Source organism: Calypte anna, chromosome 1, assembly GCF_003957555.1.
Source record: "Calypte anna isolate BGI_N300 chromosome 1, bCalAnn1_v1.p, whole genome shotgun sequence".
Taxonomy (NCBI): domain Eukaryota; kingdom Metazoa; phylum Chordata; class Aves; order Apodiformes; family Trochilidae; genus Calypte; species Calypte anna.
The window spans coordinates 161,135,707-161,154,727 of record NC_044244.1 but is presented as its reverse complement, the minus strand read 5'-3'; the positions used below and the strand labels follow the sequence as shown (position 1 = coordinate 161,154,727).

General features: G+C 36.0%; 1 protein-coding gene across 3 annotated transcripts in view; it reads right to left on the bottom strand.

Moving 5' to 3' along the window:
• The window catches only part of PCDH9 (protocadherin 9), a 668,074-nt gene that overhangs the window by 229,788 nt on the left and 419,265 nt on the right, over positions 1–19,021 (bottom strand). For 2 of the 3 annotated variants that reach the window (XM_030467415.1, XM_030467424.1), the window contains one exon: positions 11,744–11,945. In XM_030467415.1, coding sequence (XP_030323275.1) covers positions 11,744–11,945 — 202 coding nt within the window. The remainder of the gene's footprint in view (positions 1–11,743; positions 11,946–19,021) is intronic. The other variant, XM_030467433.1, reaches the window with a different exon arrangement.

Below are 19,021 nucleotides of genomic sequence, written 5' to 3'. Positions count from 1 at the left end.
AAACAACAGGATGTGATTCCTTTTGGATGAAAGAATTATCCTCCAGTAACTAATGGACATTCAGTCCATGGGACCACAAAAGACCATAGTAAATGTCACAGATGTGTATGCAGTAAATGAGTCCTTAGCAACATCTGTTTCACACTCAGATTTGTTCCTTCTGTGCTGTATATTACTTGCTAAGGTAGGTATAACCACTCTGAATAAAGTATAAAAATATTATACAGGTATACGCAATATTCTGCTCTCTCCCAAAGGTGATCAGATGTTACTAAACAAAGAATAATAAGGTTTCAGGCTTTGTTCTATTTACGTTCCCCTGCCAAGAGTAATATGTCCGAGTTCAGTCACTTATGATGTTACCACATCGGGATGACTTCTCTTGGGAAGCTATGCCTTCACCTTATGCCTAACATACTGTGCACAGTGAATGCAGCAAGCATTGGTATATTTTAATTGATATATTTTAATTCTCCCTACTTACTGTTTTTTAACATGTATTATTTGGATCAGTATGAAAATGGGAAAAGCTTTAGACTAAGGAAAGATTCAACTGTTATTACTGTTTTCAGAAAGTTTATTTACATGTTTTAGATTGCAAATAAAATTCCTTATTTTGTTTCGATCTACTTCATTCTTCTTTCCTCCCTCCCTCTTCTCTCTTGTTTAAGAAAAACAGATGAAGTTTATGCAAACAAACATAAAGCATTCCTAGGGCAAGCAAATATTTGAAAGAAAGGAGAAAATTCATTACCTATATAACAGATAACTTTCAGATCTTATTTAGGGAACCTCCTTTCATATGCGTGTATTTTTCCTTAGATTTACAATGAAGAAACAAAAATAAAATCTAAGAAAAACAAAAAGACAAAGCCACAAAATAAATATAATAAAAAAACCCTAATCCTTAGTCTGTGGACAAGACTAGATCAAATCTTCTTAATCATCTTCATTCTTAAGATGTCAGATTTTTTCCACCAAAGGACTGGATTTCCTTTTGGGAAAGCAAAAGCTTATCAAGCTGCCTGTTTTAATGTAGGAACACTCTATCTTGTGACTGGCTTTCATGTTTGTCCCATATAGGTGTCACTGAATGTCAAAATGCAAAATCTTCAAGACAGTGTAGTTTTCAAAATGGTGTAAGACTTATACTACTTACCAACCAATATTTGGTTGTTGTTTGGAGGCAGAAAAACTAGTTAGGGAATAAAATCATTATTAGAAATCTTTCTTAAGAGTTGTATTTTAAAAGATACGATGCTTAAATTTCAGATATTCTAAAAAAGGGGAATAGGAAGGTGTGCACAGTGGTATTTGCATTCAATTAATACTAAGAAAATAAGGCAGGAAATTAAAAAAAAAAAATCCTTAAAAAATGTTATGTGCCAGTAAATAAGAAATGTTGCTAAATTTCCTGAAAGAAATTATATTACATATATATATATACCCTTTGCAAGAAGAACAGCTAGGATTCATCTCACACTGAAGGCTGGGTTTGTTAGAAATAACTAAATTTAGGTGTCTAAGGTTCCCCTATATACAGTGGCAATCTAGTCAACATAATCCTGAAAACTATGCCTCTGACACTGAAGCAGACACATATGTTTGGTAACTGATTGGGTCTCTAGGCTCAGTTATGGTACTGACTGGGTCTCTGCTGACTACAATGGGAGCTTAGATGACCTAAATCACACCTACATGAGTTAGAGGTGCATGGAGGGGTTACAGACCAGTGTACATACCTGGAACCATACCAGTAGTTACCTAAATATGTAACTTCTGAATGAATCTCAACCTAAACCTCTTTATCCTGCCTAACTATAAGCTTAAAATGTCCGTTTAGAAACAGCCTGGGATATTTAAGCTATTTATATATGGAAGAGAGTGAGGTTCAGGGTTTTTCAAGTAGCACCAGATCCCTATGTATAACAAATTATTTGAGGCCTATACATCTACATTCTGGAGCTAAATTCCATCCCAAATGTCTAGTTCCTTTTGTCCTATTACTTCTGACTTGGGAGAAGAGACAAACACCCACCTCACTACAACTTCCTTTCAGATAGTTCTAGAGAGTGATAAGGTCTCTCAGCTTCCTTCTCTCCAGATTAAACAGCCCAAGTTCCTTCAGATGCTCATCTGAAGACTTGTGCTCCAGACTCTTCACCACTTTTGTTACCCTTCTTTAGACAGATTCCAGAACCCAAATGTACTTCTTGTAATGAAGGGCCGGGCCCTAAACTGATCACGGTATTTGGTGCAGTCTAACCAGGGCTCAGTACAGGGGCACGATCACTACCCTAGTACTGCTGGCCCCACTATTTCTGATATAAGCCAAGATGCTCTTGGCTTTTTTTGCCACTGCTGGCTCATATTCACTTGGCTATTTACCATATGACATGCTCTGCATTGAACTTAGGGAGAAAGCTGACCATGGGGAAAGCTGCTTGGAGTCTGGCTGGGCATCAGTAAGATGGTGGTGAGCAATTGTTTTGTCTTTCTTGAGGTTTATTTCTCTCTCTTTGTTATCTTCATTACAAATTATTCATGCTGTTGTTGTTGTTATTACTATTACCACTATTATTATTTTATTTCAACTATTACATTTCTTGTATTGCAAGCCATGAGTTTTCTCACTATTAACGTTCAAATTCCCCTCCTCCCACCCTACTTGAGGGAGGTGGTGATGAATGAGTGGCTTAGGTGCCAGCTGGGGTTAAATCACAACACCTATCTTAAATTTACAATTTTAAAATTAATTTGCCTTAGAGAATACAATTTTTTCTTTCCTTCTTTCTTAACATCTGCATTGCTCAGATTTCTCTATATGAGAAAAATGTAATTAATTCATAAGATTGCAAAATCACAGAATGATTGAAGTTGGAAGGAACTCCCTAGAGATTTTTTACACCAACCTGCATTTACTAATGATTAAATTGGGGTCAGTTAGAGCCATGTTTATTTCAATTTCAAAATACCAAAGTATGGGAACTCCACAATCTCTCTGGAAAAAGTTGTGCAGAGTTCCCTTGCCCTGACATTAATAAAGTGTGGGTTTGTTTTTTTTCTTTATATTTAAACAGAATTTCTTTGTCTTTTGGTTTATGCCTATTGCTCCTTATTCTTTTATTTGTTATATCACTAAAAGAAGTCTGGCTCTATTTCTACTCTCCTTACCCCCTACCCTTTCAGCTATTTTCACACATTACTGAGATCCTCCCTCAACCTTCTTTTCTCTGAGACGAACAGTCCCAGTTGTCTCTGCACCTCCTCATAAAACACATGCTCTAATACTTTAATCACCTTCATGGCCCTTTGCAGTTCTTGCTCCATATTTCCTTTCCTCTTCTGTCTGGGGAGCCCAGCATGTGACTCTGCATTTCAATGTGTCTCACAAATACCAAATAGTGGGGAGGCATCATGTCATTCAACCTGCTGGCAAAATTCTTAGTAACAAAATTGAGGAAGTTCTTCAAGGGTACATTTTTGGCCCATTGTCAGCTTCTTGTCTATCAAGACCCCCCATGCTTTTACTAGAGAGTTGCTTTCTAGTTGGTCAGACCCAAGTTTGTGCTGGTGCAATGCGATTATTCCTCTTGCTTAGAGCCATCAGCAATTCTACTTCCTCTTAGAATTTGCAACCACTTGGATGTTGAAATTAACATTTCCATACTCAGCTCAACATGTTTATTCTCACAACTAGAATATCTCTTTTAAACCACTAAATGCTTGCCACTGTAATCAGGAGTTGCACTGTTAAAACTCTGTTAGAATGTGAAACATCAGAAAACGAATCGTAGTACTGATGTAGAAAGACTCACAGCTTGCAATAATAAATTTCATTGGATTTCAGAAAAAACAGTCCCCAAAATCTCAAACAAATATTGCTTAATCACATTACCACACTTTTAAAAGATGGACAGAGTTCTCTGATAGCACACACAGAATGCTAATAAAGCCCTTATGATATATTTAGCCATGATTAAAGATATATGTATTCAGCTGTGCTTTTTACTTTTACTTATGAAAAGTCTCTAAAGAAAGGAGAAATCTTTTGTTGTTTTACTGCTGAAAAGAACTTCTACATAGCATACTCATGAAACATAGAAAAGCACCCACTCAGGTCAGAACAAGGAATGATTTTTTTAAAGTATGTTTCATAAGGGTTACGGTTTATTTTTCTTATTGTGCATATTTAAATTAAAACTGTTGACTATGTCATCTTTATCTGTGATGTTAGATTGGAAAGAATAGTTCACTGTTCTTTTGTGTTCTAGCCAGACATGGGACCAAAATTCCAAGAAGAAAGAAGAAGAAAAAAAGTGACCAAGAATAAAATATTACAACATTCAAAATACTTCAAGGAACTGAACAGTTGAGCACAGATCCAAGGGAATTTGAGCACCATGTCTAAACCATGGGCACCAAATATCTAATTAATCACATGAAAGTTGAAAAGCTAAATCACTGAAAGTCAGTAGGCATGATAATACTATTTCCTCTTTCATTGAAGACCATTCAATTAGGAAATATTCTGAAACACATGGTGTGGATACAAGCAGAAAATATGGAATTTTTTGTAAGTTATTGGCTAAGATTTCTGACCTCGATTCTGCAGGTGGCTGTGTTAGTCAAAATAGTCCCTTGGGCTATCAGTAAGCTTCTGGAAGTCAAAGTGTTGCTGTTAACAAAGGAATCTACAGTCCCACAATCAAGACACAGAAGGTAAATGCTTTCAAACTGAGGATACGATGCCCACTTAAACACCCTAGGGGGTTAACCTTGCCTAGCTGCTAGGTGCCCATTAAGCTGCTCTATCACTTGCCATACTCAGCAAAGCAGGGGAAGAAAATAAGATTTAAAAGCGCATGGGTTGAGATAAGAACAGGGAGATCACTCACCAAATACCCTTACTGGCAAAACTGATTCAGCCTGGGATAGATTAATTTAATCTATCAGCAGTTAAAAATAAGGTAGGATTGTGAAAGATAAGAAAAATGAAACTAAAACCACATTCCCCCTACCCCTTCCTTCCTCCCAGGCTTAACTTCCCTCCTTCATTTCCTATTCTTTTTACTACTGCTCACCATAGCTTCTTGCCAATTGTGGCAGGAGGACAGGGAATAGGGGCAGGGAATTGCTGTCAGCTGATAAAACTCTTTCTTTACCTCTGTTCCACTTCTCCAGCATGGGGGTCCCTTCAAACGGATATAGTCCTTCACTAACTGCTCCACCAGGGGTTCTTTCCATGGTGTGTAGATCCCCAGGAACAGTCTGCTCCAATGTGGGCCCCCCATGGTCTGTAGTGCCTACCAGAAGCCTACTCCCGTATGGTTTCTTCACAGGCTGCATCTTCCTTGAAGGGTATATCTACCTTCTCTGGTGCATGATTTAAATGAGCTGCAGATAACATGGTCTTCACCAAAGGCTTCAGGGGAATGTCTGCTCTGGCACCTGGAGCACCCTCTTTCTCTCCTACCTCACTGACTTTGATGTCTGCAAAGGCTATTTCTCCTCCATTTTTTCTTACTTCTCTCCCTCAGCTTCAGTGCAGCTTTGAGCAGCAGTAGGTCTGTTTTGGAGATGGTGGAAATTGACTCTAACATGGGGGCAAGTGACTGGACTCCTCCCACAGAATCCCCTCCTGCAGGCTTCATACCATCAGCCTTGCCACATAAACTCAATACAAACACCAAGGGAAATAAATCATTGGACTATTTTGAAATACAAGTTTGATTTGAGAAATCTTTTATGAAATTCTATGTGCTGTGCACCTTCTCAGCTCACTGCTGCAGACCTGCAATTTCTTGTCTTGGATGGCAGCAGAAGCTAGAAGGTTCAGAGACATTAGGTGTTCACCTTAGACAAGCATGGGCTCAAGTTCACCTTTGTCTTTCCACTGAATGGGTACACAATCTGAATTTACACTACAATCACCTTAGATGTATGGGGGGAAAGAGAGTAGAACAGGAACAGCACAACATAGCACAGTGGCTTTTCTAAACCAAGACAGTTTTAAAATCCTCACTGTAATAAGGCAGCAAAGAGATGTAAAGAGATAGCAATACCTCTTATGCCTCTCAGATTTTATCTTTTTAAAGAAATAGGAACTGAGGTTGAATTTAGACTATTTTATAGCTCTTTAGTAGGCTAACTCTACTACAGCTTGACTCCAGTTTTCTTGCTCTTACTTGCCTGTAGTGAAATGTGACAGTGCTAGATTCTGTGTGAGGTATGAACTTGTGTTTAATGAAATGGAGGAAATGACTCAAAGGAAAATGTTCTTATTTCAGTTCACACAGAGTCTTACATTATGAAAACACAAGAATAAATATAAACAGTGATTAATCAAGAGCAAAAGCATTAACAGAGTAACATTTCTACCTACACCTTGGGATGTTCAGCTATGGACTACAATATTGCTAAGTATGACAAGAAATTTTTGAGGCAGCAAAATGAAAGACAGGATTAAGCAGAGAGTATGCCCACAAGGTTAAACCATCATTACCACTGGGTGTAATGATAGTGACACTATAAAACCAAAGCCCTTTTCATGAAAAACTTAGCTTTTCAATGTGGAACCCTATCTTGTGTAATACAAGACAATCTTGCCATTACTCTGAACTTGAATCATAATTAAACCACTGCCACAAAGATATTCTTACTTATAAGTGGAATTATAGAAGATTGTAATACACCTGATATCAATTGACTAAGCCATGGTAGTATAAGGTTTATTAAAATGTGGGAACACTGGTATTTATCACCCACTTTTATTCTTGCAATTTTTAATTTACTGGAAATAAAACAGCTATCACTAAACAGTAATTTTTGTAGAAAGCATTGTTATATTACTTCCAGTAATACATTATTGCTTTGGAATTTGTAATTAATAACTTACAATATAACAGAATTTTCTACTTAATTGGAACAATGTGCTTGTTACAATTTTTTCCACAGCTCCCTTTTTTTATAAAGCTATTACTCTCTATTATGTAACATATATTCACAATATTTATTAATGACGTGTCAAAATTAGGCAAGCACTTACTTAGTTTCATAAACATATATCAGAAGACATAAATATTATATTTCTTTCGGGTTTAAAACCATTGGAATTATTGCATATATTCATCTACAGTGTATAGCAAGCTTTCTCCCCAGAGCAGTTCTAACACTCCTCTAAATATATGCTATTCCTCTTTATCTCTTTGAAGAAAAAATGAATCACATCCACAGCTTGCAGCTATCAAAATGTGATTTATCAAGCATTTTCAAGAAAGTGCATTTTTCCCCTTCTTTACACTAGGAGGCACATTATTCCTTCATACAGTTCTGCTGCAGAGCTCTGCCACACGAAACCCTTAGATATGTTAAGAATTTCAGACTAAATTTAAGTCCCTAACAACCTTTGCTGAGCCACAGTGAAAAAAAGAATTCTTCACTAATTAGGTTTGGGGTTTTTTTATGCCAATGAAATCCGCACTTATGGTAATGAAAAATAACTTTCTACACCCGACTGCTGGCAAACAAAAACATACTTTTCTTAGGACTGATTAGTGAAGGAAAAATTCACACTAAAATGAATCAGACATCTGTACACTCAATGCAACTGATAATAAAGGTGCTTGTGTTAAAAATGTTCTTCATGATACACAGAGTTGAAACCATTAAAAAGTACGCAATAGGTAATTTTTTTTGTAACAGGTGAGGCTATAAAGTCATAGCAGTAAAAACAATTTTACAGTAACTTTTTTTTTTTTTTTAATCAGCTTTAATCAGCTGATTGATCTTTGGAATATTTTCTGTTAGTTTTAGCAGGAAGTGTGATATATATGCCCTCTAAATGCAAAGTATAGTGTTCATATGGAAAACATGTGAGATCAGCATTCCACACGCAAAAGCACAGTTCAGATTATTCAAAAACATTAGTTTCTAAGAAACAATATAATTTCCTTTTTAACATGTGTCTTGCTTTGGTTGGTTGATTGCTTGGTTTTTTTACCGACTTTTAAAAACTGTGATATTTACAATCTTTGTGTTGTGTTTTTCATCATGGTGATAAAGAATGCAGCCAGGTCATATCATGTTGCTTTACTGTTCTCTTGGACCATGCTTCTGGAAAAGTCATGGACAGCAAGATAAGGAGGAGGTTGTTAATCATTACATTTATAATGAAATAAAATGTTATAACATACAGGAGGCTGGCCTTACAAATCAATATTGTATGCAAAATTAAATCATCATTACCGTGATTCTTGAATAATGAGGCTTCCTGTAGTAAATCTGAATTACATGTTATTATCATTTAATAATGCCTAACAAAACCACAGTGCTGCTGTCACTCCATAGCATTGTTATTTTTACACAGGCACAGGTATTTACACAAGTAATTGTTGTTTACTGATAGAAAATTTCTTATAGTGCAAATCAGACAGAGGTGAAATATAAGGAAGTTACAACTGACATTTTAACATAGTCCTCAGACAACTAACACAATCAGTTGAGAATTGGTGAAATGGAAGATACGTTAACACATGGACCTTGGTTTAAAATCCAAACGACTCTATAAAAAGAAGACAAGTTTGAGTGATGTAAACAAAACTTGGGCTATATACATCACTATAAACATTCTTATATTTTTTTAATTCCTATTTCGGTCTTGTTGCCTTTCCCTCATAATCACAGTGACACTGTGTGCCTGACAATGTTAGTTTTTGGCATATCTCCTCTTCCACTTTCCCACAGCAAGAGAGAATGCTGTTTTTAGATTAGCTAGATGAATGTGCTCTCACTCTATCTTCTTCTTTTATTAAATTATGTAGCTCTTGTGTCTCCATACAAGCTAATGATTGAAAGAAAATATGGAAATAAAATTTCTAATACATTTACATAATAAGTTATCATGACTTATAGTTTTCTTTTCTTTTTTTCTTTTTTTCTTTTTTTTTTCCCTATCTTAGATTTTGAAGACCTGGGTCTTGGTCCATCTACAAATATAATTATAAAAGTAACATGCCAATTTTGACAAACAATGGCTTCATTTTTATTCACATAACTTCACATTGTACAATAATAAACCACACAATTCACAGAGCATTAAAGCCATTAACCAAAATTACTCTCACCATGAGGTAAGGAGTTTACTATCAAGATTAACATCATATTCCCATGAGCTAAAGAAAGCCTTTACTTAGAATGAATTTTCATAAAAATACATTGGGACAAATCTGTAATTTTTGTACAGATTTATTATTTGAGATCATTAGAAAATATTCACATAAGCAATTCTCTATCTCTTCAGTTGAAATATTTGAAAGCAAAATAAAAATATAGTTCTGCAACATCTATAATCCATGACTGGCAGCAGTACATGTACATGGCAATATTACTACCCTCCACTAAGATGTTTTTTGTTACATTATGGCTGTATCTTTTACTTCACCATGCTCTGGGTATTTTCATTAACAGCAATCCCTTAAACACCCACTGATATTAAATTATTTCTACTGTTATATATAACAATATATATATTACTAAATACAAGTATTTAACTTTCCACTGCAATATAATTAGAAATTCAGTTTATAAGTGTCAAAGGCTACAAAGTTGAAATGATACTGCATCAGTTATTTTAACCATGATCATAGTAAATAAATACAAAGTTATTTTGCCCAATCACCAGATAGCATTTTGCTTTCTGAAAATTACCACAGAATCTTAATAACCATAAACTGCTTTAATCTCCACTTTGCATCCCATCCACAAACTTGCACCTCCAGTTGCGAAACAACTTTTTACACAATACTTAGGTGATAACCGAATAATATATGAAATAAAATAATACTGAATAACATATAGAAGTCAAATTCATCTAATGGACAACATCACCCCCTTCCTGCCTTACTTTTTCTAAGGATGATTTTTGCCACCATAATGGTTGTATCTTTCCCTTCTTAGTTTGTGAGATTTTATGATATATGGAGTGCACTACTGAAGCATCTGTCCTAATTCAGTCTGATAAAAGGTGAAAAACCTATATTTGATACATCACCAATAGTTAGTACAGCTTGGTTACTAGTTGTTCATAAAATTGACATTAATTTAGCATCCTCAAGCTAAGCCAGGTGTAACTACAGATATTAAAATTTTCATACAGCTTTTAAGAACTCTTATTGACTCTGACTAATCTTCTATTAGTCTTTTTATTAAGGATTAATAGATCCTCATGATTAATGTACCACATTTGCACAGTGTGCTTGACACAAAATTTCTAAAAACACGTTTTAGTGACTTGGTACAAAGTTTACTAAGCCCATCTTTCCTTACTCTCCTTGAGGATTTCTATGTCACATTTCAAAGAGATGTGCAATTCAGAGTCGGTGAAGCCACTGTGACAGTGCCAACACGCAACACTGCATTAAAACTCCTCTCTGATCTTGTTAAATCTCTCACACGTCTCACACGTGGGCAGAGAATTAACAGGATAATTCCACTTAAGCTCCTTGCTCTCTTAAGCAGACATACATTCTAGCTTCAGAGTTAGTCCATTCATAGTTGCTTGCTATTCTTTTATAGTTCTTTGTATTTCTACAGATTTAGGGTTTAAGATCATAGCTTCAAAAACATTTTTGTTTTGGTAAAGAAAATAAAATGCAGGTGTCAGGTCTAGAAAAAATAAAAAAGAAAACCAGAATACAACTCTGAGACTGTAACACATTTCAAATTGTTTCTTTATAGATTTTCACACAACACACTTTTCTTCCCATAAAAAGTATGAGAAAAAGGTTTCCAAGGTCAATATGCTGCAGTCTGCATTCACATCTGCCATGATCTAAATGTTGTAATTCAGATACATCTCTGCTCAAATGAGAACATGCATCTTAATAATGTTCATCAGATCCCAAGGCCACCTTCTCTCCTGGTTTGTAAAGGCCCAATGACAATTTAATCATCTATACAAAAGGAAGAAATGCCAAAGGGAGAAACTAATTCTTATTGCTATACTCCTGGGGTGCAAGATAACTCAGGTTCAATTACCTTCAAAGAGCACAGATAAAACTTTTAACCTTTGTCTCCACATTCAAGATAGAAACTTCATAAGGGCAGTGTTACTGTCCCTCCCCACTTTTCAGTATGTCCAAGTCCCCACATTCCAGTGCCAAAATACTAGTGACAGTATTGGATAAAATCTCACTTAATTTTTAGTATTAACTATCACAGAAACATTTCAGTCATGTATATTTATTATAGATAAGGAAAGCAGAAGAAGAAAGGAAGGAATTGCCAAATGAGATAAACTGCACATACTTAATATTGGTACGAAAACACATATCTGCCAGATCTAAAAAGCACAACACAATGCCATTCCAACCTAAAAATGAAACCATGTGTTTTTTGCTGTTAGAAGAGGAAATTGAAGGTGTGTAATAGAAATGTATATGGCTTAAATTTTCCAGTGCTTTGCTGATTTACTGTTTCCTATGTTAGTCTAACAACTGCCATGTTCTTGATCTTAAAATTTCTATTTAGAATGGCTTTCCAAAGGCAAAGTCCAGTGCCAAATAAAAACAGTACTATAAATATCAAGAAAAATGCTTCTACCAAGCGTTATTAGCTATCATGGTAAAATATTCATGCATGTGCTTAAAAACATCTTTACCATTGCAAAGCTGAAAAGGATGAAAAAGAATGAAACCAAGTAACCAAAGCAACTCAGATCAGCAGAGCATTGACAGAGACTCACCCGAGTTGGGATCAGAGTTGCCATCAGCTTCAGTCCTCTTGTCTGGTGATGCCTGATCGTAGAATTCGTCCTGCGGCTGAACCAGAGGGAGAGGGTGTGAGATCAGGGTTCCACTACCCACCGGCTCGTGGTCTCCCAGACCACTGTCACTGCAGCTTTCCTGGGAGCCATCAGGGAGGTGAAATGTAACACGGCGCTGGGACTACAAAGAAGAGCACAGGACATGCTGATTAGTGCTCTTCTTTTCTGTTCTCCTGACTTTATTTTTCTTTTTTTCATTTTTTTGTTTGTTTGATTGATTGTTTGATTGATTGTTTGTTTGTTTGTTTTTTACATACAAATAGATTCCTGGTGATGCTTATGAGGCAATCATTATTATTGTGTTTGCTTGTTGTATTTTTTTCTTATTGCTTTCTTTTAGACCAACCCAGGGAAGATGGCAGGCAGGAGAGCCAAATTTCGAAGGTCTGCACATGCTCATTTGTCAAGTAAGGTTCTCATAAGAAAATTATCTGTACACAGATATTTTTATCATAATTTTAAAAGCAAAATCTCTAAAAACTATGAAAAGAAACGGCTTCAAACTGTGTTTGAAAAAGTTCATCAGAAGATACAGTGAGTATATATTTCTGAGGTTAAAAACTATATAATCACTGCTCACCCTGGGAAAAAAGTCCACCAAGTTAATCAAACCAAGAAAAATAGCTGTCACCTTCCAGGAGTATAAGGATATATAAATACATATCTGTAAGGATATTTAATTGATATCAATTATAATATTCTGTGGTTATCTCGGTAGTATGGATATTTAGGATTGACAATATATTTGTGAAATCACAGTGGTCAGTAAAGAATCACATACATGAAATAAAAATAAATAAAATAGAAATAAACACTGCATACTTTGTTCAAAACAACACAGTGAATGAGAGTCAGAATCTCATTTTCTCCTGAACTACTTAAACAAAAACCCATGGTTATCTCAAAAGAAAAAAGAAAAACCTGTAGTATAGAATTGGTTCAGTTAGCCATTATTGATTTTGAATCTCTCTCATCTGGAGAAATAACACAACTTTGTGAAATGTGGCCACAGAATGATACAGTGATTCCCCAGGAGCTCCAGAGCCAATAGAACTGCTGCGAATTGTTTAGCAACCGTGACTGTGGGATTCATGAAAGGAATTTTACAGGTCTTCATGGATCAACATACTGCATCTTTGAAGCATCGGAAACAACTAGCTTGAGAGCATCTCAAGAGCGTGGTTAAATTAAGTTAAACACATCTTCCCACAAAAATGAGTTTCAGTGTGGGGAGCCTAAGTAATCTAGTTAGCTAGATTGGTTTAGAATAAAGAAGAGATTCACAAAGTTTGCCTTAGTAATTTTTCAGTTTAGTGGTTACTTTCTGATAAATACTAGTCATCTGAAAGTTATGTCTAAGCTGATTAATTCAAGATTTCTATGGGCATTAAGGACAGGAACATCAGGATGATTCAACAACAGGTGTCTTCCACTAATTAACAGTTTGTAAGAAATCAAAATCAGGTGTCATATATCCATCCCAAATACAAGTAAGTTTTCGAAAAGCTAATGGGAAAAAGCATCAGGCTCTGACTCTTCTTTTTTTTCCTCTCTCTTTTTTCACACATTTTTTTCTTAAATGAGGGAAACCTCAAGTTAATAGTACTAACTGTATGTTTGCTTATTAAAAACTATTTGTTAATGGTAATTACTACCATTTTGCATGATGATCAATATTCTCTGCTGGGTTTCTTTTTATTCATCTCCCTTGAGTGGTCATAGATAGTTGATTAAATCAATTTTGGATTACTGTGTAAGTATAGAAATAAATGTAATACTATTTGCTCTTGGCTGTGATTTTATAATTAGCATATTGCTTTTAAGTTCCTTTCTTAGCTTTAGGATTAGAAACCAGATGCAGAAAAACCAAACAGATCCTCTGAGTCATTGAGCTGTATTGGTTTACATCAACAGAGAACCTAACTATATACTATCACTAAACAAACTTTTACCTCATAGTTTATTACTTTTTCATACATTTTCACTTTAGAATTGCCCCTCTGAACAATTTTTTGGAATTGCTAGCAGGCTTTTTCACCTCAATATGAACAAAAATAGAGCTATTGCTAACTACAAAGCTTAAAATCTTCACTTCCTGAATTTATTTTCCCTAACCCAAATTCAGAGAGCTGTTTCCAACTTAAGAATTTATGTCACAAGTAAAATCAATGAGGCACAGGAAAAGGACATTAGGATTGCTTTTCCAACTAAAATACTCTATGAGAAAATACAAATGACTGAGAAAGGGAGGAGATGAAAATTCTTATTTAAGATTCTGCAAAACAATTAAACCCTTCTAATTAATTAGCCTCCCATATAAACATAAGAATACCACATTATAAAAATGTCCACTTTCATGAGTTCTGTGGCAAAAGTACTGATCTTGGCTAACATAAGTTCCTCATACTAGCCAAAATCTGCTCTGACTCTATACTGACAGACAACCAGTCAGTCAGTAAAAAGGCACAGGCCTAATACTACTGGCAACTTCAGCTGATAGTGTTATAAATTTTTAAATCCACACTTTAAACGATAAGAAAAAAATATATTGGCTTGGCTTTCTGAGCCTCTCACTAGGGACCTGACAAATCATAAAGGATTATAAAAAAATCTAAAGGTCATATAAACAGTGATCCAGTTCCAGGGATGATGAACGGACAGCATGCTTTCTGTCAAAAAACTTTAGACTAAGCTGTGCCATCAAACCAATGAGGGGGAAAAGCCTTTTACAAAGAGAGACTCAAAGCAAACACTTAAGATTAGGCATATCGTATTAATTGCAAGGGAATACTGTCACTCAGTCTACTGGGAGCTTATAAGGGTGTTAAATGATGTGATTTGTGGCTACCTCCTCCAGCTGCCCTTGTCCAGGACCTTCTTGGCTGGCTGCTGGAGCACCAGCCCAGTAATCAGGGACCCAGTGTCTCTGCCTAGGATGAGGGATGCATCTGCCACTTTCTCTCATGCAGTAGCAAATCTGCTGCATACCAAGACTGTGTGTTTGTGTGTCCTGGACATATACATACACAAAGGACACTGATGTACCCACAGCTTTGGCTACACAGACAGCTACAGCAGTACTGACAGTCAGTACTCAAACCAGACCCGGGCACAAACAGCCATATCCCCTACTCCTCTTGGGCTGGCAGAGGTAGAAGGTTGCTAGTGCTGCACATACCCCAGACTCTCCAGGTTCATAAGCACATTCAGAGATCCAACAAGCACTGGCACAGCCCCACTGCTCACCCAGCAGGATCTTGCCTGGATCCCAGGATCTTTACGTACCCCACAGGTCTTTCCCTCACTGCCTGGTTCAGTTGGGTGCTCCCTGCACACCTACAGCACACTCTCTAACACTCATCCCGCAGGCACCCCACAGTTGGGAGTCCCCCTGAACACCAGCACTGACTTCACACAGATCTGATACCCCTGCCTGGACCCAGGCCTCCTACTCCTCGGTTCCTCAAGCTCAGAGACTGTCAGTGAAACTACACACACACCCTACACACACCCAGCCTGAGGAAGGTACAGACACTGGGCCCCAGCAGCCTAGCACTTAAGTACATTGAATTTCTACTCTATTGTATTGTCAGGAACTCTTATTTCAGAAGAAAATCCTACAACATTCTCAGACCATGTTTGTATTTATCTACTCCCTTGTGCAACCAAATACAGCTTTGAATTATTTTTACCTAAACACAGAATCAGGTTATTCTGAGTAATTGGGTTTATAGTTGGTACAACACAGGGACTAGTGATAAGAAGTAATTACAATTTTAATTATGCTACAGCATATGCAGGATTATATACAACATGAAGTAGGGTTATGGTTCAGGTCCACAACACTTGGCCAAAATTCAAATCTTAAAACTGTGACATATTCAATCATAAAACATCACTTGGGGGGGATGCAGGTTTTCTTCAGGTCCTGAAAGCCATTCAGTCTTTATTTTTGATCAGGAAATATCACACCATGGTTAAAAGTGAAAATAAAATTCAGTCAAAACAATATTTTAACCTGTATCAAAGCAATTTCAATACACAATGCAGAACAATATGACTCAATAGGTTTTTTTAAGAGACCTAAGTTTAAAAATCAGGAAAACAATTCATATCAGCTACATGGAATCATTCTTCTTTTAATCACCTATTGCAGTAGATTCTATAAAGCTCATCTATGTGAAACATGACTTCACACCCACCAGAGATACCGAAGAAAATTAATGCTGTCTCTTAGGTGGCAATAAAGGAAAGAAAACTCTGGTGCAGATAAAAGGACAATTCAAGTATAATAAGGACAATTTTTTTTTTGTATTTTCAGACCAGGTGGTCAGCCAGCAAATACTTTTCTTAATCATCGTAAAAAGAAAAATTATGAAATAAACCACACATTAAACTGGTCTAGCTGCTCCTTTAATGCTACAACAGAAACAAATACATACTTAGCACTTTCTAACAATTGTAATTTGTGGCATACCTAGATATAAGCAATAGCTTTGATGCTTGAAAATGCCACAGGGGAGGAATGGATGGTAAACAGTGGGGATATTCCTGATCTTACTCATCAAGCACAGAGAAGCAGAAACTGCTTGACATGGCACAATGTACTTTTCTTCACAAAGTATTTTCTTCGGAGATACTGAAAACACTTTAAGATATATTTTAGTCCCAGCTTATCATTTCCCCTTCCTCATATTCTTCTATCCTATTTTCCTCACTTCTGTTGTCTTGATATGAGGAATTCAGTGGCACACAGTGAGAGGACAGGTAGCAGTGGGCACAAAAAAGAAACACAGGAGGTCGTGAACATTTCTTCCTGGGAGCATAATTGAGCACTGGCAGAAGTTGTTCAGAGAAGCTGGGATGTTTTCCTACTTAGAGATGTTCAAAAGCCAACTAGACACAGTCCTGGACAATCAGCTCTTAGTGCCCATGCTTGATAAGTGGGGGCTGGAGCAGATGCCCTCTAGAGTTCACTTCTAACATCAAATATTCTGTGATTCTGTGAATACTAATTGAAAAGAAAAGAAAATCCGGAAATATCTGTAGAAATTTCATCATTTTTTAGTGCTGAAAATGTAATACTGTACCGAAGTACATTGTTTCTAACAATCCTAGCTGCATAACATGTGTTCTGATACCAGAATTACTAATTTAATTCTGTATAAATCCATTGCTTTGGAAAATTACAGACAATGTTAATATCACAATCCTGAAATCCTTACTTAAGCAAAAGAATTGGTAGGAATTGTACCTCAGTATTTTTGTCTAGAAAAGGTGGGCCAATACCAGTGAGGTGTGGGCACACTTGCCAGAATAAAATTTTTGCTCCTGCTTTATTTTCCCAGGAATCCTCATATACACAGGCAAGAAGCTGATTGTATGTAGTCTAAGTTATGCTGCTGACTTCAGTGATAGGTAGTCTGAAGTAAAGAAAAGAACATGCCATGTGACATCAAGTGCTTGAAATGTCCTAAGGCAGATGAGTTACGAGATGTGTTGGCAACAGAACTTAAATGTAGGAAATATAAACAATAGTTTTCAAAACTGTTCAGTGCTTTTCATTGTATACTAGCTTCTAAAAAAACATTTTACTTATAATTACGTGCTTGAATCAAATTGCAAGTTACAGAAATCAGCATTAAGAGGAGCCTTTGCATGGTGAGATTGTTCTGTTCTGAAAACCAGACTTTCAAGCTTTGTACAACTAGTGTATTGTTTCTGCTAATCAGGGATCCAAGAAATAATTATGCTATTGTTCCATTGCTGAATGTCTTAGAGGGACAGATTTGGCTACAGATCCTGTCCATTGTTATAAACCAAGCTATAATTAAAAAAACATTTCTACGCTGGGTTGTTGCAAATAGAACCAGCTGAATTTTAACCAACTAAGCTGTCTTCTGAGATTACAAATCAGGTACTTTAAACAAAACACCCTCTTCTCCACTCAATATAGTTCTAAGTTGAGAGCCTTGATTTCTGTCCTTGATTTTCCAGACAGGCAGAAGTCACAAAAACATCTGGTTCACAACAAGTCAAAGTAAGCTTTACATATGCTTGCATATTATTTTACATTTGGAGATTCTGCATCAACAAAAATTATTTCCCCTTCCTTTCTGAAATTTTATGAAGTAAAGATAAAGAAAACAATCCTGGGAATATGTTCCTTATGGTTGGATTTTTGATATGGAGGCTTAAAAGTGAAATTTGAAAAAACAATTTACCTATATGGAAAATAAACAGAACAATCTATACATGACACTTTGTACTTAAACTGAAACCCACTCATGAATAAAGAAGCCAGATAAGAAACTTATTAAAATAAAATCAACGATGAACAGTAGACAAAGACTCTAAAAGCCTCTCATGATTAAGCAAAGAATCTTGGTTCATGGACTAAAACATGGTTTTATTTTTTTTTAATGAGATCAAGACCATAAGTTCAAGTCAAGTCACAAAAAAACGGAGTAGTAACAGTTTCAGAGGGGAAGAGAAAATATTTGCAAGGCACCATTAAGCTTTAAAATATGTTTTTAACAGACTAGAGTTTTAAACTTTATTTTCGCCTAAGATAAATAATATTTTTCTCCTAAATTCCTACATGGAATAAAAATAGTGCACCTTTCAATGGGGCAAGAGTGTGATCTGGGGTATGGAGATCCTGGGTTGGTGTATTAGTATGTTTTATAAACAATCAGTGGTTTGTTATATATTTTTTTCAGTTTGATTAACTCAGTGAAAGTCCCCTAAATCTAAAGTGTACCTTCCTTTTTCAAAACTGGTAAGATGAATGAAAATATGTTTCTGTGCTGTGACCTTCTTTGAAAATGTGTAGTGGTATTCTATCTCCCAGGAATGCTACAAAATATCTCAAATAAAGCTTCATAAAATTCATCTCAGTGATCACTCACACACACCTTCTTTAGTGTTTCACTCAAGCTTGCAAAAGAATATAAATCTGAGATAAAATCATTCTACTTTCTTAGTAACAGCCACCCTTGCCTGTACCAGTTAATCTCAGCTCAACTCTGTGTTACATACAAATCGTGCAGTAGATTCCTGCAATTTGCTCAGAGAAATAGGGTTATTTTTTTTCTTGGTTACATTTAAACAAAACTCACTCATGCAATCCCCATGGCACTCCTCATTCAAGGATCTTACTTGCATCACAGTGTAATCCATTCTCCATGCCCATCT